This window comes from Strigops habroptila, chromosome 12 (genome assembly GCF_004027225.2).
Source record: "Strigops habroptila isolate Jane chromosome 12, bStrHab1.2.pri, whole genome shotgun sequence".
NCBI classification, from domain to species: Eukaryota; Metazoa; Chordata; class Aves; order Psittaciformes; family Psittacidae; genus Strigops; species Strigops habroptila.
The window spans coordinates 19,991,984-20,012,191 of record NC_044288.2 but is presented as its reverse complement, the minus strand read 5'-3'; the positions used below and the strand labels follow the sequence as shown (position 1 = coordinate 20,012,191).

The following is a 20,208-nucleotide window of genomic DNA, read 5'->3' as shown; positions in this document are numbered from 1 at the left end:
TTACAATATGAAGGTCATCTTTTGATTCTGTACTGAATAGCTGATATAATCTCTATTCAGAGGAACACTATGCTTTTTGGTCATTTAGCACTAGATTGTGCTAAGGTGCCACTGTCTTCCTAGGAATTATGTGTTTCTCCGTTAACTGTCCTTTTGAATCTCATCCATTTTTCCCAGGAGGAAATAACAGATCACCTAAAGAAGTGTGGCAGGAGTGGAGATGTTGGGTAATGACCGGCTAGGGTTCATTTCCACTACTTGGTGTAGTGATATATGGTGAGAAAAGTCTTGGGGTTTTTTTTTATTTTCAAGAATAAGGTAATCTTCAAAATGATTCTAAAGATTTAGTCTCCATTCTAGAAAGTTATGTGAGCCATTAAAATGAGACAATGCAGAGGGTTATGAGGATTATAATCACTTATATTTAGGCAGCTGATGAACCAAACTAGTCAAGCAGTTTAGTCCTTGACACATGCTTTTAACAAACTAACCACGAGAAAACTGGGATTGAGTGCAGCAGTTTTATTGAAAAAGTCCACAGGTGTGTGCAGTTCCTTTATTAAAATGTTTTCAAATGCATTGGACAAGGAGCAACTGATGATCAAGAGTTATTCCTTTTTTTATACATTTTTATTTCCAAAACTATACAAACAGAACATTGGAAAACTTTCCTTTTCCTCCATTTTAGCTATTAATAATTCTGTAATGATCAGTTATATATCTCCCTTTTCAACCTGCAAACCCACTTTACTGGAGGTGACATTTTACATCTTTGACAACTAAAAAAAAGGTCAGTCATATTTACATGTGCTTAAGGTTGCATAATTGAGCATCATACGGGTTCTGAAAACCAGTGGATAAATGGTTTTCAAGAGTCGCCCACATGGGTTCGAGGTTTTAAAAACACATAAACTGCATACATGTGATTTAGTAGCCAAGACACTCTCTGTTCCCTTTTATTTTCAAGGCTATCTCTAAATTGTGTGCTAGCCATGGTAAAGGTTTGTTTTAGTAAAGGTACTCACTGAGTGAAAAGCAGCACTGACAACAACTATTGCTGATCAAGGACATGAATGGGCAGAGAACTGTATGTGTATATATAATGCAAAATCTAATGTTTCAAAATTAACTTGAAGCTTTCATGTAAAAATAATATCTAGAATAAAAGCTATTTCCTGGACTGGATTAAAGAATTAAAAAAACCAAACCCACAAATAGTTGTGTAAGGAAAAAAAGTGGAGCTCAACATGGGAAAAGAGCAATAGAAGCACATGGATTAAATTCAGAAGCTGATCTTGCAATGTATAATTATTGGAAATTCAGTTGAAATATAGCAACATTATCAATGGAAAATGAAGGCTACAACTGCAGCAGACACATACAGTACACTTTATGAGCTATTATATTGGCCATACAGATTTGTCTACATGTTATTTATTTGAATCCTTAAGGCTTCTCTAATGTTTTACATGAAAGTGCTGTCTGCTTGGATCTTCCATGCATGAGGGAAAGGGGTAATTTTTCAAGGAAAAAAAAAAATTTTCCACATTTCAATTACAATAGCACATCCAGAGACACTAAATAAAAGACAAAACTTTATGGTACCTTTGTTTCATTTATTTTGGCCCCCAAAAGATGCATGCACTAGACTTTATGTACTACAAGGTATTGAAATATTTACAGCATTGTACATGTGCTCTTAAAGGGATGGCAAAGGGAAGGGTCTATTTTTATCTTGGTGGGAGTAGAAGTTAACTTTCCTAGTTTAATCATACCTATTCAGAGTGAGAGATGACTCTTCCAAAAAGAAAAGCCCACAGAGAATCAAGCTATAGCATAATTATAGCCAGTGTTAACAAACTGTACAGCACTTTACCTGGGAATTCTCCTCTCTCTCACTTCTGTCTGAAATAGGAGTACCAACTATTAAGTGATGTTGCCATGCTCTCCTTGCCCTGTCAGCTCTGTTTCTCTCTCTTCCAGCAGGTATAGCTGTGTATTACCTGTTTATATTATTTTTATTTTTAATTCTTTCAGCATATTGAATGGACATTTAATTCACAATAACCTGGTGGCAGTTTTTGGACAAATGATATGATATTTACTGGGTTATGGCACTAAAGAATTCAGACCACTATAAAGCGCATCGTAAATACTTCAAGTGGATTTAGGAAACCATCTCTCTAAGAAATTCAGTGAGTAAGGCTCATATCACTGATTTCCTTCTGCTTTTAAAGGTAAAGATATGATACCCAATACACAAGGTTAAACAAGCAGAAGGCAGTTGGGAAGAAGATGCGGGCATAGGAGTCCATTTTGGCAATGCGGATGTGTATTCTTCCATGCCTCCATGCTCCTGTTCGACAATCCTCAAAGCAGCAAAAAAAACTGGCACAGTCCTTGCCATCAAGACATTCATACCCGTATTCTTCATCCCTTTCTTGGAGGTGTGTAGCATTGTTCATTTGAATAGTAGCTGATCGAGGCCGGATGTCAATTGTAGGTGCCTAAGGTGGAGTAGCAAAAAAAGACAAAGATGGCAGGAGGGAGAGACTTTGTTATTATCACCAGACCAACAGGGAGATGGAGACTCTTAGTCAACATGTGAATGATGGCTCAGCATAGGGTACATGGGAAATTGCTGAGGAGTTCTAATGGTAGTATTACCTTAAACTCACTAAAATCGGTTGCATCATACACTTTACAGGAAAGCAGCACAAATCAATATAAAGTTAACAGCCGTGGACAACTAGCTTGAAAGCCAAACAAGGAAACATCAGAGGTTAAAGGAAACATTCAGGAATGTAATTGGTGGTATTTTTGAATTTCTTGTGGTTTATATTTTACATAGCTGCTTGATATCTGAAGGCAATTTGTGCATTGCACATAGAAAGAACTGAAATAATCAATGGAAATGCAGGATTTGAAATTAGAGCTGGTTCATGTTGAGACAGGAGAAAATATATATACGTGAAAAAAAAGCAAAAACTGGGTCTTTTAAATAAACAAGCTAGGACATTCTCTATAAGACTCTCCAATTGTTTGAATATATGCAGTTTAGCATCTACTAATGTTCACCAGCTAGAAGTTTCAACATTTTCCAGATTTTATATAGTAGCTGTACATAAATATCTATACACGCATATATATATTTGGAACAAATTGAGCAAATGAAGCATTTAAAACACATTTGAGCACTTGGCAAACACTAGGATGACAGGCACTGAAATTTCCTACTGATAGTTATTAGGGTAAAATAACAACAATTCCATTCCATAAGTATGCATATTTGGGGTTTTTTTTTTTTTGGTTGTCTTTTTTATGGAATCTCTGCATTTCTGAATGAAGATAAAGTTTGGATATGAACCATAGCTAGATAGGTTTGCTAGTGTGCTAAAAGTCTATTGATCCAGTGACGGCATTAAAAATATATATGCAACTTAAACCCTTTCAAAACTCTGACTTTTTTGCATAACAGCATTTGAGTAATTGATGATGACATTAAATTTTCTTCAGGTCAACATCAGAACACATTTAGTTTTATAATTCGGAATGAAATTACAAAGGGTAAAAAGACGGGGTCAGAGTTGAGTTCTAAAAGGATGTATTGCATGTTTCTGGTGTAGCTGCTGCTATTGGATCCCATGGCAACTTGAGAAAGATTGGAGCAGAAATGTTTTAACATTAAACTCTCAATTCATGGGATCCAATAATGCTGGTCACTCTTGAACTTAAGTTCAGAACCGTAATGAATCAGTATTTGGGCTGCTGAATCAACTCTACAAATTGTCTGGAAATATGTAACCATTCTACTGAATTAGGAAGTTACCTGGAGTAGAATGCTTAGATGTCTCATTAAAAAAAAAACAAACAACAAAACACCACTCTCATATAAGCTCTAATAGTTAAATTCAGCAGTCGCATGCAGTGAATTTCCATTCCAAAAAACATTATACCTTGAAGGAAAACATCCGAAGAAGCTTTCATTTTGTAGACAGAAAAGAGAATCAGAGGGGTTTGTTTTAAATTAAAGAAAGGAAAGAAAGAGACAAAAATAATGTAAATTAAAAATATGTTTCTAAAACATAGTAAGTCAAAAAGAACTAAATTTATAGAAAAGTTGGGATAATAGCAATGTAAGCAAGTATCTGTAATATAAAACCCCCACATTTTTGACTTGTCCCTGTCTTATAACTAAATCTGGGCCAAAGACATAAGATATCAAATTCAATTTAGATCTTTTAATATTCCCAGGGGATTCCAGTCTTTTATGTTGAACTGTTTTGAAGGAGACCATTCACAGTTTATAAAAACACTTTTATTAGAAAAAGTCCTTTTTACCTGCAGAGCGTGTCTTGAACACTCTATTTCTAAGTTTTTTAGGCTCTGTGATTAGGAACCAGGCAATCACCTATAGTTCTGTTTGTCCCCAAATGCTCGCAGATAAGTAATGTAAAGAACAAGTCATCTGCCCTTTTACGGACATCTTTAAGTGACACGACTAAGTTTGAGGTAGTTAATCTCTGCTCCTTTAATGGACTGTAAAAGACACACATGCACGCAGCCAGCCTTTTATTATGGCCTAAGACAGGACAGGACACATCACCTGCTGGCAGTGCCTCTTTCTTTTGACCAAAAGAGAGGCCTATGATGAAATTCAACCTTAACATACCTAAAGTTAGGTAAGAATTCTTCCTCTTATAGGTGTTTTTCTAGCTGTTTACCCACTATAGAAGTAGACTATTAGTCTACTTCTCAACATCTTTAAAGTGGAAATTATAGCAATAATGTGTAATAAATGTTCTTTAATCACTCTATTTACTATATTCTTTTTGTGCTGTATATTAAAACTAAAAGAGAATATCTTTAAAAGTCATTGAAGATTTTAGGAGAGAAATCCAAATGACTAGATGCCTGAAATGGATTTGAAAATGCTTTCTATTAATGTAAACCACTTGTTCTTCACATTTTTCAAAGGCATATTTGGGTTGTTTTGTAGATGATTAGGCTACTTTTCCCTCTAGGATTTTACACTAATTATTTTCACCTCAGGGATTCTGTACAACAGACCTTTCAGTTCAGGTGCAAAAGACAAGGAGAAATATGTCCTGGACAAAATAAGCAATGAACTTTTTCCCTACCTGGGCAAAAACTTAAACACCTACTGAAAGTACTTCCAGGATTTAGTTATTGTGGTTATTGAATACACTTATTTATTACTATGTAGCATACATCCATAAGTAACATTGTAAACTGCTAGCTAAATCACTCTCTAAGGGAGAGAAGTAGATAAAGGAGATAAGAAATACAAGAAAAGAAGATAAGGAAACAATGAAAAGTAAACAGATGCTTAAGGGGAAATTAGAAAAAGCACACTCTGTAGTTTGAATATAAATGTTTAACTGCAGTCTTGATAATAAGAAAAACAGTCATATCAATAATACGCACATTAGTTAATGCCAGAGAATATTGCTGAAGCTATAACAGAGAAAGTGACAGTTCTTCCATAAAGGTCACAGCAAGAGCTCTATCTATGACATAAATAATGGTTTTGGTGATAGTTGTGATTTGCAGAACACTTTGGTTAAAAGGATCCTTATTCTAAGAAATTAGTTTCTCTGGCATCCAGACAACCGTAATGTATGAGCTTTTCATTCTCAAGGTGAATGTTTGCATTCCTATTAATACAAAGGAAGAGTATATATTAGCAATGTCTGAAAAGAAAGTACAAGCATAAAGAGGGATTTAAATGCTTTCTTAGAAAACATAATTGAATGTTAGACCTTGCTGCTAAAAAGATACATACTGGGTTTTTCTTCTTTTTGTCTTTATCCTTGCTTGGCTTTCTGTTGCTGACAAAGTAGTGCAAAGTTCCATATTCCACCAGTGCAGAGAAAACAAAAATAAAGCAGACTGACACAAAAAGATCCATTGCTGTCACATAGGAGACTTTGGGAAGAGATTTACGAGCAATTGTACTTAGGGTGGTCATTGTCAGGACAGTTGTAATACCTGGTAGATAGACAGAAAACAACAGAAACATAACTTCAAGTGCAAACTGATTTTGTTGGCTCTCTCTCTCTGAGAGGTTTTGAAGTATGCCTGGAGTTCGAACATATAGCAAAGGTATTAAACAGCACATCCCAGCAGTGAATGTGGATTCAGTGAGAGCTTCAAGGATGAACACAGGGTATGAAACATTTTTGCATGGTCGCTGCAAGTGCTGCTGTGCAGAATAGTTTGGTTAGATGGATTCTGAGTCTAAGAAATTTAATTTAGTTGTTTAGTTTTGTAGTTTACTTTTAGGGGGCCTTTACTTTTGAGACATCTTATTTTTAGGCTTTGTGTGCTCAAACACGGAAACAGAGTGCAGAGAACAGAACTTGTGTCAGAGTGAGAAAATCATGGTGGAGAGTAAAAATCTCTTTACTCCATTCTTTAAAGTAAACTCAAGACCAATCTCAAACGTTTTGTGGTGTTAGGATAAGTTTTTAGTTGCAGGGTGATAGCAATGCCGCTAAGAGACACACTTGCAGCCATTTTATGAGGTAGAAATTAATTAAAATTCTTAAAGCATGTAATCCATCAGGAACTCCAGGACAAAATTTGTGTAGATTTGTATGTGTGCTCCATAAGGAAATAAAACTGTTTCCTCTCTCTTCCTTAAATGCATTCTAGTTGTGTGAACATGCTAGCCCCACACAAATCATCTGCTGCTTGTTATTTAAGTGATTTCTTGTATATAAAGCTGGAAGGGAGAGACTCTCAGGGCTTCTTATAAATGTAAAACTGTGAGATCAGGTTTCTCTCTGTACCAGAGCAGCATCATTTCTAGTCTTCATAAGTGGCTGTACTCTACAACTGTGAAGTACTGTGACATACTTCACCATGCCTTCTCCTTTCAGAACATTGCTCCCTGTACTACAATGTGAAGAACATTAAAAATGCATCAGAACAGTTTAAATCCATTACATTTTATATGGCAAATTTCATACCACTGGTTTTATGTCCTCAGTGGTACAAATAGACTAATTCTTAACAGAGGGAGAGAAACAGTTTTGTATATTGAAGTAAAATTTAAATAACAGCTGAATGCCTTTATTAATACTATACTTCTTTAAAGCAGGTGTTATAACCTCTTTTTAGAGAGGAAGTGAAAAAGGCAATAGAACACTTAAAAGTTTCAGTCATGGGAGCCAGTGGTCCTCTATTCTTGTGTTTCTTTCAAGGGAGTTATGGAATGAAAATGGTGTCCCTTATTTTGCACTCCAGTGCTCTGTGCTGTAGTTCTGTGAAGAAATGAAAATGTGGAAGGAAAAACTACAATGATTCTCACTTGTATGGATTTAATGCAGAAGTAGAAAATGTGTTTAGCTTTGTCTGGTTGAAAGTTTCTATTTTGCTAATTCTTGTAGCTCCAGCTGCTTTGCACAAGCAAGGTTAACTTAATCTCTTTTAGTTTACTTGTGGAACAGTTGTTAAATGTGTAGAAATTGCTAATTCTGATTAATTTTATGTCACATTTCTAAGGATAGGAATTTAGATACCACCAAATTCAGTTGATTTTGTGGCCTGGAGGCTAAATTTGATTGTTGGTTTCTAAAGCAGAAGTCAGGATACTACATTCTCCTCTTCTTACCACTACAGCACACAGCCAGAAAGATTGATTCCTTCTTGATGTTTACTTCATTTGTATTGCCAGTCACCATGATATAGAAGTAGAGCAAGTAAAACAAACACATCCCTGCCTCTAATCCAGCAATGCTCCCCATTCTCTTGATGTTTATAAAAAATATTACTGTCATCAGAAAAGATGCAAAGTTTTTATTGTAAGCAATCTACAATACTCCATTAGGATTTGACATAGTAAAAAGGAAGAGATGCAAATGCAGTTTAGAGTGTGTTATGCCTCGGAAATTATTACATCCCTTTAAACAAGGAGAGCTCATGAAATTGTCTCACCTCTTAAATTTATGAACTGGTGATCTGCAGGGGTGTCAGTTAAACATCAGAACACTTGAATAAGATCAGGAAGAAAAAACAACTCACCTAGTGATGTTCTGGCTGGAACTGCATCCTTATTAATCCAGAAAGAGACCCAGGATAACACAACAATAAGTGTGCAGGGAATGTAGGTCTGAATAGTGAAATAACCCATTCTCCTGCTCAGGTTGAAGTAAACAGACATGACTACATAGTCTCCTGTAAAATAAAAGGATACTGAAGTAGAATAATATGTTAAAAACCCAACATAGAATTTCTATATTAGGTAGGGTTTTTCTATTCTGTATTGGGGTATATATATTAAACTGATTCACCAGATATACTGACAGCAAATACATACAAACCTCTTCAACACTGGTATAGCTCAAGAACTGATGGATTTTCTACGCTATGAAAGAGAACAGTCTGGCAGTTTTACTTAAATAACTTGAAGATTTCAAGGGTAACCTCCCTGGCATAGCACAGCAGGCTTCCTTCTACCTACGTGATTCCTCATAACTTGCAAATGCCTCGTGCAGTCCTCTTATAACAACTGAGTGGTGGTGGTCCAGTAAACCTCCAGTCACCGTGTTGTCCCTCTCAGCGTGCCCTCAGCTCTGCTTTCAAATAATGCATGCTTTCAGATGTACTTTCTAAATTATTCATGTTTGCAACTATTATTCAGGGCTAGGCTGTGTCAATAATTAATTTTTTATTTGCCTCAGATCTTCTGTTGTATTATCTACTCTAAAAGGATTTGAACCCACATCTCCTAAGTGCCCCAAAAAAGCCATGCTGTATGTTACTCTGTGCATAACACATCATTCTCATTCAACAGTTTTGTGATTCTTTTTCCAGTTGTTTTTCCCTTTCAAACTATTAAGTAAATTCCATCTGGATTCAGGAATACAGCAAAGCTTCAGGTTTTGATATATTTTTTTCTAAACTAAAAGAACCTAGTTCTCATCCTGAGATTACAGCACTCCTGGGAAATCTTGATTGCAAAAGAACTACAGAAACCCAGACTACAAAAGACTTCATTGCAATTCAGTGAAAGGCAGTCCAGAGAAGTCTCAAACTAAAACAGAATAGGATTTACAAATTGAGAGTGAGATAGTTTTCCAGCATTATCAAAGAGACTCTGTGGTAAATGTGTATTCTGCTTAGATCAGTACCTTTAGTTAACATTAAGTTCTCTGTTTTCAGGCATAATTAAAATTTTAATTTCTCCCAGAATAATTCCTTTGATCCTGGTCACAGAAGAAACTTCAGAGATAATTTTCCAGCTGGTGCTTTGTTATATATATTTTTTTTCCTTTTTTTTTTTTTTTTTAAATTTTAATGTCCACATCCCAAGGATTAACTGGTTTTAATTTAATTACAATATGTTATAGTTAAACCAAAGACTTAACAACCAAATTATATACGTGTGGTTTACGAGGAGATATGGCTGAATACAAGCAACCAATTCAAGTAACTACAGTCTGATTATCCTCTCAATTCACAGATAAGTTTGCATTATATATGTGTGTCCTGAATGATACAACCACACACCCCCTCCAAAACCAAAAAACCCCACCACTGATCAGGAACACTGTAAAAGTGAAGCTATAAAATTACAGTATGACTCATTCTTCATCCCTCTAGATCATCTGTTAACTTCCTGAGAAGTTATTATTTTGTCAATTTTGGGAATTAACTTTTTATTTATTCACCTTCATATATGCTATTAATATCATATATGCTATCGGGGTTTTCTCCTGCTGTACAATGGTAGACATTACTTTAAGCTGCAGCTGTATTACTTCCATGCAAACAGTTTTAAGGGGAAGGCTGTTTTCATGTTCAGTGTTATTAAATTACTTGCTGAAGTAATGCTGAAGTAATATATCAGATTCTAGGCAACTATTTTATCCATATTTTTTGTCCTGTACTTGGACAGGTCTTTTTGTCCAACTTTTTGGTTAATTCTAGAACTCTTGATTTGTAGAATCTTTTATTCAAAAGAACAGAAAATATCAGAATCTAGTACACAAGCCAGCACTTTGTTACAGGTATTAGAGTAAAATTCAAAACTCAGCACCTGTGCTGAGAAAACAAGCAGATGGGTCCAGCTGACCCAGACCAAGGTATGCTGTAAAGAATTCATGCATCATCTTTGTTCAATAACAGTGTATGCACACCAAGCCAACTGGTGATGCAGATAACATAGGAATATCCCTATATATGTATATTTAGGGTGAGCAGCCTCAGTCCTTTCATTTTATAGACTGTTTCCACATACATTTTTTTTATTGTGTGTTTCTCTTGGTGGTGATCATCTGGTCTCTGTGGAGAATATTTTGATTTTTCCCTTAGTGCAAGGAGTGGTCTTTATACAGTAAGCTATTATAATAATTTTTACAATATTTTCTGCATAATTTTAAAATAAATGGTTTTTCTTCAAAATGTAATGCAGAAGAGCTTTTAAACTTTTAAGTGGCTTGTAAAGGCCTCGGTCCATTCAGCAGCAATGAGGCATTGCTTTGAATTCTCTGTCATCTCAAAGATGTACCTCAGAGGACAATCCATTTCCATAGAGCAACAGCAGTGTCCTGTCACAGAGCATTTGCTACACAAACTGGAGATGCCCCATGTAGAAGTGTTTTATATTCAGTTGAACGCAATTCTTTCTGTTTTGTATTTTTTTTTTTTTTTGTTTGTTTTAAATACCGGACTTCTTAACCAATTATGTTTCAAAATAGCATATCTCAGCTAACATGCTGCCAAAAGTAAAGTCATGCTATAATTGCTCTAGATTTTGTTCAACCCTCACAAATGTTATTGCACCTTCCTTTAAACAAATACTTTTTTTCCCTAATGAACATATGTGTAAAAAATCCAAAATACTCCAGAACTGATATCCATAGGAAGCACTGTATCAACTCCTGATATTTATAGACAAAGTCCACAGAATTATTCTGTCAGACCTTATTTCTCATGCCTTATAGAATTGAGAACATTTTACTGAAAGCTTTAAGAAATAAGAGGCCATATAAACTTTATACAGGCTTTAAGGTTTCTACTAATGGAGAAGTTAAATTAAAGGAAATAGAAACTTCAGTTTCCACTATAACTTGCCAGGCAGTGTAGAGTTGACCACTCTGAAGACTCATTGAAGGATGCATAAATTCTTTTAATACATGTTGCTTTCTAATCCGAAAGCCTGCTGGTGCTGCAGACACTGCTGCGTTTTGGAGTAAATCCCACTATTTCAGAGAATCTTACTAAGGAAAGGAATAATGTTCATAACACAGAGAGGTGTTTTGTCTATTTCTTACCTTTCTTAGTTGGAATTTTGGGAATGATGATTTATTTCAAGGTAAGAGTGAGAATAATAAATGTAATTTAGGAAATGTCAAGACAATCAAGCCACTAATTCTGTAATGTATTGAATGTCTCTTCTAGCTTGAAGTAATATGAACAGTTGTAAATAAAGCACTAAGGAAAACAGGACTAAGTGGTGGCATGCTCCAGAGAAGCATCTTGCTGTTATTACCTCGTTTATGTAAGTGATGTTGGAATGATATAACAGCAGGCCTCTGAGATTTTGAAGAAGAAAAGTACTCTGAGCATACAAATTAACATAAGACCAAAGATGTGCCATTTAGGACCTAGTATCAGTTGTCAGAACACGTACATCCTAAATGTAAAATGCATTAACTCCTCTGGGGAACATGGACTTGACAGTACTTCACTTTAATCACACCTTTCATGATGGAATCTTGCCCCAGCCCTGGTTTCAACTACATTTGTTTTTCTGACTCTATTCATGGAATTCTTTGCTCTTCAGCTGGGACCAGCTTAAATACTCTCTGTTGTTTTCAGATTATCTCTGTGCCTGAGGTGATTTTTCACTCCCAGTGTGATGCCTGCATGAAGCTGTCAAACTGAGGCATTATTTCAGTAAAAAATGGCCAGACTTGATCCTTAGCACAGTGTCATTCATTAACTCTCACTTGGCAAATTGATAATCTTTTCATTATTACTTCATCCTCTTTCTCTCAGCTCTGGCTCTTGTTTATATCCAATATTGTCTACTACAGCAAGAAAGCTTCTCAGACTGCCAGATTGCCGTTTGGAGGGCTAATATACTTTTGGATTTTTCTAGAAACGAATGATAATGCAACCTGGCAGTATCATTGTAAGACAACATACTTAAATACTTAACATTTGGCACCCTAATTAGAAGATTTTTGGATTACTTAGCCTTTCACCAGAGACATTACGGTCTTGCTGTCCTTTCTAAGGTATATACAGCTGTTACATATGTCTAGAAAATAATACCTAGATAATTTTCAATTTTTAAAGAAATACAAAATTTCCCTGGAAAAAATAATCTTATCACGTTGAGGAGCATAATAACTCATCCTAAATATATTTAGACCTCATCTCTCTCTGTTTGTGAATATACATAATTCCATTTCTCTGTGTCCATCCATGTTTCTATAGCTGAGACATAGCCATTTTCATCTGAAGGTGCAATAACCTGTTAATCAGCTTCAGTGACATCTATTTAAGCTGCAATGCAGACCCTCAGGAAAATGCTATCCAGGTCATGTTTATCCTTATGTAGAAGTACTCATGTCATGTTTTCTACCAAATTCATATTCCTGACACTTAGGTTTGGAGGATCATGAGATGCAGGGCAGGGTTCTAACTTGAACCACAGCATCTTCCTACTGCTACTCTGAATGGGAAGCTGAATATTGCTCTTGGTGTCAGTAATCCCTGTTGCACACAAAGAAAGTGCATGGGACTTACATCACTTCTAGAGTAGGAGATAGTTTTAACAGGAGATGCATACCATCAGTATCCAGTCATCATGACCTTAGTAAGCCCTTTCAGAAAGTTTTATTTTCAACAGCCCTGTGACATTCTAATTTACACAGACTCAAAGCAGTCTGTGCAAATTTTGGGAAGCTCCTCCTACCATACACTTGTGTGATACAGGAATTCGAATACCAGGATTCAGGCTCTGTTAGACAGTAAGGGAAGTGAATTCCTGATTTGAGGAACCATCTGTGAATACGCCCTGGCCTAAGTCCCAAAAGTTCAATAGAAGGAATTAGTTGTGCCAGGAAGCATAGCCAGAGGGAATGTACACTGTACTTAACTGATTTAATCAGCACAGTGGGTGTGATCCTTCATTGCTTCCTGGTTGTGGAATCATTTATACCTGTGCGAAGTGAATGGGAAATTATACCCATTAGTACTCTCTTTATGCATGTTTAAGTGACTGTGCAAAGTGTAAGGTACTGGGGAAACAAGCCTCTAATTCGTATTCCAAAGTGATTTGGAAGCTAGTACAAATGCTTGAGAAAAGAACAGCTTTGTAACATCACAGGAAATTGGTGTCTTAATTATAGTTCAGGTGGCAACTCTTACAGCTAAGATTGTCTCACATTTACTATTATAAGATACTGTTTTCAGTTGTTTAAAATTGCTAGATTTACTGCTAGATTTAAAGTATTAAAATAACTGCAGAAGAGCTTCAAAAATTATATATTGACCACCTGGTCAAGTTTATGTATGTGTCTGTGTCATTTCAATTCATTCTTATAGATAGTTTGGGAGTGGATAAAATGGTTTCATTTCTGTTAAATATGTGGAGTTTTGAAGGGCTGGCCTATTTACATGTAGGCATTTCTATGAAAATCTTTCATGGCTAAGTTAAAAGTCTTGGCAAACTACCAATGTGTGCATAGAGACGAGTCCATAGACATAAGAAATTTTTTGAGAGTTTATAAGAAGACTTTATTCTGACTAGCCATGTGTTATCTCTGTTCCGTACAAAGCCACACACCACTCTGAAGGAGACAGCAAGAACAGATGGGTGGCAGAGAGAGTGCTGTACAAAAGTTATTTGTTCCATTATACACTCTGCTACCTAAAATCTCTAGAATTTCTCTGTGTGCTGAAAGTTTACAGCACAAAAAGTCCTCACCTCCTGCTGACTCCATGGTGCCAGGGAGATGCATTGTGGAGCTCCTCCCCTAGGAACTGGATGTATTCTATCCCAGGGTCTGAAAAGGATTTTCCTTCAATATTTGGTTACCTTAAATACTTTTGTCAGTGTTTAGTAGTATGAAAATTAATATGTGTTTTATTAATTCTGATGTCTATAATCTAGTGCTTTTGATGCCTGAAATGTAAAAATCTGTGGAGAAAATAAGTTATATAGGAGAATATCGGTGATGAATCAATAACTGGCAGAAAAATGCTGCCAAATATCTCTATTATATCTTTTTTAAACCGGACATTTTCCTCTACTAGATGGATTTGTGAAACTGCTGAGAAAATTAAAGACAAATGTATGAGCCAAACTCTCCCAAATTTAAGGATCATCATTGGTTCTTTAAGGACTGATCAAATGACGAACAACTAGGATTAGAGCAGGCCACTGTTTATGTGGTACCTAATAGTCATAATTTTGTTAGTGTGCCCAATAGCAGCCGCGTGGTTCGCACAGACCCAGACACACACCAGCCCTCCAGATTTCCAATAGGTTTTTCTTTCCTAATTTTACACAGAAACCATACAGAAAAGGGCAAGAACATTTAAAAGATAGGTTTAGAGAACCACATGAAATAGATAGAAATGGAACCTAGGCTCAAAATTAACTCTCTTAAACAAGTACCTAAATAAATTACTTGTTTATCTATGGGAAACCCTATGCAGTTCATCCTTCTGGATGGAGTATATATAGGAAAACAGTAAATTTAAGAAAATCGTGCCACAGGAGGGCACTGTCATCTCAGAATAGACATCAGAAATGATTGCAAGTCTGCCAGGGGAAAACCCAATCTTAAAATTCTAATTATTCTCCCCATTGAGTGTTTATACAAACACTGAAATGGCATCAGTGACTTCTATGGCTCTGTTAATAGAGGAGCACTTGTAAGAACCAACCCAATTCTTGTATGATACAAATATTACCAAAGTATCACCTTTTGTGCTACAAGTAATGAGTATAAACTGCATAAATTGTTAATGAAGAACAACTGTGGCAGCAGAATTTATCTTCTTTTCCTCATAAATAACTAATGTAGATACATCCTTGTTCTCTCTCTTGTACTGTTAACATAGCCAGCAGTCTCATTTAGGCAGAGATCACAACTATCACTGTTGTCCAGTGTTTTGTTTTTTAGGTTGTTTGGTTTTTTTTGAAGAATAAACAGGTAAATAGTAGTTTAATGAAAATTGACCTGGTTTCAGTCATGATACATGTAACTATTATTAAAACATGTGATTTCTATAAATACCTCCTTTAAGGTAGGAGCTGTGTTGTAAATTCATTGTTCTCAGCACTTTAAGAAAACTCTCAATCTGAATTAATTGTATTAATAATAATTAAAAAACCCTACTCAGGATGAATTTGGGGGAAAAGTAGTTTAGTTGGTTTGGTTTTGGTTTTTTTTTTTAAATGTCTAAAATATTTTAACTGAACCGAAAGGCTTTAATCATTGACCAGTTTGTTTCATGATGTACCCACACATAAGCCAAGATGACAGCGGACACAAAGGATTTATTGTCAAAGTGAGCAATATTCAGATTTCTAGTTTTCTCTGTTATTTTTCTAGAGCTGGCATTATCACATCTCGCTGTGTATTAGTTCAGTGCCTTACAGTTCTGAGCTGCAGCTAAGCACACAAATGTTACTGAATCCAGAACTCCACATTCTCTCTAGCTCTTAAAATGCCAAGCTGCTGGACTAGTATTGACTATAAAAATAGTAGGAAATGGGACCAAAAGGATCCTAAATGCATCCTTCTTCTTAAAAAAGTCAGGCTTGATGCCATTTGTATACGTATTTTCTGTAATAATGAATAAGGAGTTGGTAAACCTGTGGGACATTCCCTGCAAAACAACCAGTTTCCTTCAGATTGTGTGCCCTTTTTCCACTTCTGATACACTGGAGGGCAGCAGGGTGACCCAAAACCTGCTACAAGTGGAGAAATAAAATAAAAAGCGAGTATGGACAAAGCCTTTTCTCATTCATGTCAAAACAGGTGATAGTACCAGAGCTGCTCAGCAGCAGCTGGATTACTGCCCCCAGGAAAGGCAGGAAAAGGGAGAGAATGAGACAGCAGAGTTAGATCTTCCTCTCCCAGATCAGGCCAGGGTCAGCCTATGGACTATATTGTATACTGCAGCTCTAATCTAGGATGAAAAATCATGGAAACGGTTTAAGATTGATATCTTTGTCCTGATGCATCTTTATTTGACTTTTGTACCCATATCTCTTCTTGCCTTGACAAAGTCTATATTTGGAATTTACTGCCTTGGTGAGGGTACTGAGTCAGCCTCAGAATGCAGTTCAGTGTGGTGTCTTGCACTCTTACAGTGGTATGAGGAAAACACAACATTTGCTGTAAACACACAGTTTTCTGTGAGGATTCAGATTCAACCTATTCAAATTATTGTCTTGTATAAAACCCAAAGTGACCTATTTTTAATTATTTTTTTTCTTCTTACAACAGATCAGCAAGTCCTTAAGTCTTGCCTAGGTTAGTACTAATTAAACAGTACTTCTAAAACTGGTCATTTATTGCATGAAGAGATGATATGAGCTCTTCCAGTTCAATGTGTTTTTTACGTATATCACAGGAAAATAATTTTGGCAGAAGCATTTGGTCGCTGAGCACCTGAATGAATTTTCATAAAGATAGGGCAGAAACTTGATCACAGTGCAGATCTTAAGCTGATATTTATGAGATTTATTGGTGTCCACAGCAAGAAATGAGAAGTCTGGTGAAACAGCAAAATCAGAAAGAGCTCTGTCCCCTAGATTGCTGACCATGAGAACTTCTCATTATCTCATTCTTTGCCAAATGCCTCTTTCTTTGTTTCAGTCCTTCACAGTTTTCTCTTCTTCCATTGGCTCATTTTTAGACTGCATAAGGGACAGACAGCTTCAAGAAATAATTGTCTCTTCCTTTTCAAAAATGCTCAACAATCTCTTTCCCTCTGAGGTTCAGCAGCAAAATACCACTATTGTGTCACAGGGAAGTCATGATGTGAATAAAATACAGTGAATGTTTGGCCTTTAGGGCAAAGAAAGAAAGAAAATCTGCCATGGCATTGTAGATGTTTGCTTGTAACAGACTTGAAGACTTGAAGCGGTGCCATTCTCTACCTGACGGCTGCACTTGCGCTGCCTGGGCATTACATAAAGAATGGGCCGATTCATGGTCATGGATGGTACAGTACAGCAACTGCACTGTGATTTCACCCCAGTGCTAAATACCAATTCTTAAGCAGTGATTAGAGCTTGATTATGTAATGAGGCAAAACAATATTAAGACTTTGACAGAGCTTGCACTGTAGTCCATTTATACAAGATTATCTCTGGGATTCAGATAGCTGCAAGCCTGGATTTCAATTTACATTCCAAAGGATAAATCCTGACTACATTGCACAGCAGGGTGAGGGCAGAGGATGGGAGATTTTCTCTTTTTGTTTTCTTTTCCTGTTTTTAAAGAGTAATGTGTATGTCTGTGTGAATGTGCTTGATATCAAACACCTTGATTTCCTGCAGGAACAGGGAGGAGAGAACTGGAATTAGTTTATGTTTGTGTGAAATGACAACCCCAGCTGATTAAACTCCTGCAAAATGAGATGAATCATTACTGCCATCCAAGCAAATGAAATTTCTTTATATATGACATGACTTCCTGCCCGACAGTTCTGAATTTTGTTTGGTCCTTGGCCACTCATTCCACTTGAAATGCTGTTTTCTCAGTTCATTTGACAGAATGTGTTCCATTTCTCATTAGTTTCTAATTATAGAGGAAAGAATGTAATGTCACTAGACAGTAATTAAAATCTTCTGCTGTTATTCCCACCTTCCCTTTGAATTCACAGAGACAAGATTCACCCTAAGAATTTTTCATTGCTGAAAAATGTCAGTATGTGGAAATGTAGTGAGGGATTGAAGGTAAAGTTAGGTGTGTTTGTTTCTAAGGCTCCATCAATGAATACTAGAAATTCAAAGGGAAGATGGACGTTACTGACCCTGTATATTTACATGTGATGCCTTTTTTTTCATAGTTTGGGACATAATTACAAGCAATTGATCTTTTTAGTTTGTTTTTGATGACAGCTAATCTACTATACTGGCATTAGCAAAGACAGGTTTTTTACTGTGCAGGATTAGTGTTCAAATGTGGCAGCAGCATGATGTAATAGGTTGCAACTGCTGTGAGTGAACCATTATGCTCCACTGTGTAAATAATCTGCAAATTATACAACCTTCTGCTCCCTTTCCCGCTACCCTCCCCTCTTGCTTAGGAAGCATCAGCCCAGCATGAAAGCTCAACATCTCATCTCTGAATCGTTAGGAATGGTTAGGTTTCTGAATAACCTGTTTGACTTAACTGTGATAGAAAATTGGAACAAAGATGAGAAAATGTGAGAATGACCAAAATCCCAAATAACATGAGGGAGTAGAGGCCCACAGTTTTGAGGCAACACAACCAGTTGGGATGCTGCTCTGTTAGAAATCTTGCTGTGCCTGCCACAGTCAGGTATCCTGTGTCCTTGGCCCTTTTGGATGGCTGGTTGTTATCTGAATACCTAAGAAAAAGCTGTCTGCTTCAAAATAATTATGCACCTCTAGCTAAGAGCTCCATGCATGTTTAAAGCAGTGACTTGATTACTGAATATTTGACCTATTATCACTATAATAATGAAGGCTTTCAGATATGGTGAAATCATCAATGTGAGCAAATAAGAAGCATGTTTTATGATATTTAATTCATTTCAAGGTATCCAGATGGTACAACCGCTTCCTAGCAACGCCCAACCTTGTCTGCTTTTACATATAGGGAGAATTGAAAAGAAGTGGTTTCCATACGTCAAAGCATGAAGTACTGATACTTTAGATCAAACACACTATAAGGATTATGAAATGGCATGAAATAAGAATTGTCAAAGCTATGTAAATTTCAGTGTGTTGAAATTTTCAGCAGTTTGCATCATTAAAAAGCAAATGGTGGCTGGTTTTACTTTACAGGGTTGATAAAGCACAACATGTGTACTGTATCATGGGCCTACATATTGGGACTTCCTAGATAACTGTGCAAAAGATTTGTGTGAAAAAGGAGTGTGGGCATCTCCAGGGGTAACGACATAAATGTAAGATGCAAAAATGGGAATGAAGCTAAAGGTGGCACTTTGAGGCCTAGGTTAAAAACTGCTGGCATGAAGTAGCTGAAATAAAAAAGTAGAAAGCAAATGGTCAATCAAAAGGGACAGACAACTCACAAAGGGAGTCAGATCTTAGGTGGGCCAATTCCCTTGGTGGTGTCATCTCAGCTAATCTGATAGAAAATGTCAGGCTCTGTGGTCAGTGGATGAGTCTGTGGACAGAACTGTTCCCATACTGGCTGAACAAGAAAGAGAACTGCATGCCTTCTATGTACTCTACTGCAGGCTTCATAAAATTTCAGAAGTGGCTGAGAGTTAGATACAGGCCTATTCAGAGAATGCCATAACAGAAGAAAGTATTTAATACTTTTGGCCTAAATAAAAGTAGTGTTACAGACATGTTAGAAAACTCCCTTGAAATTACTACTGTTTAATGAGCTTTGTGCATGTCCTGGTTGCTGAAATGACTGCACAGGACTAATGCAGTTCGTAAAACACCAAAGATTTGCTTTTACATCTCTATAAATTGTCTTGCATGGCAAAGGTCATTCTGAAATTCCTTTGAAAGCCTTTCATTCCGAGAGAAGAGGAATTTGAGGATACAGTACATTTAATCTTTGATCTTGATGTTTCCAGTTATTTTCAGAGCCAGGAGACAGTATTACATAACCTGAGGCTGCAATAAAACTTGATGTTTTCTTCTACTTCCTCTCCAGAGGAGAGAAAGCATGACTGCATGGAGGCAATGTTCTTCAGGGGAGCTACAGATTTCACAGATTCATTCTGTCTGAACCCCCCAGCAGAAGAAATATTTATACAAGAAAGTACCATTCAAACCAGCATCTCACTTCCACTGAATGCACGGGGAGATTACTGGAAAGACAGTACCATAAACAAAGAGCCTGAGGGATGCTGGGAGGAATACAACATGCCTGATTGCTTGACTTCCAGCACTAGTTTTGTCGGTTGGGTTTTTTTAGAACTTCAATTCAATTTATTTTTGGCTTCCTTTTAATATTTTATGAGATTTCATCA

General features: G+C 36.4%; 1 protein-coding gene across 2 annotated transcripts in view; it reads right to left on the bottom strand.

The window, feature by feature from the left end:
* Positions 1-507: 507 nt before the first annotated feature.
* The window catches only part of GABRG2 (gamma-aminobutyric acid type A receptor subunit gamma2), a 69,061-nt gene continuing 49,360 nt past the window's right edge, over positions 508-20,208 (bottom strand). The window contains exons 7-10 of one of the 2 annotated variants that reach the window (XM_030504404.2): positions 8,050-8,202; positions 5,807-6,012; positions 3,957-3,980; positions 508-2,507 (exon numbers count right to left, since the gene is read on the bottom strand). In XM_030504404.2, coding sequence (XP_030360264.1) covers positions 2,232-2,507; positions 3,957-3,980; positions 5,807-6,012; positions 8,050-8,202 — 659 coding nt within the window. In that variant the 3' untranslated portion in view covers positions 508-2,231. The remainder of the gene's footprint in view (positions 2,508-3,956; positions 3,981-5,806; positions 6,013-8,049; positions 8,203-20,208) is intronic. The other variant, XM_030504406.2, reaches the window with a different exon arrangement.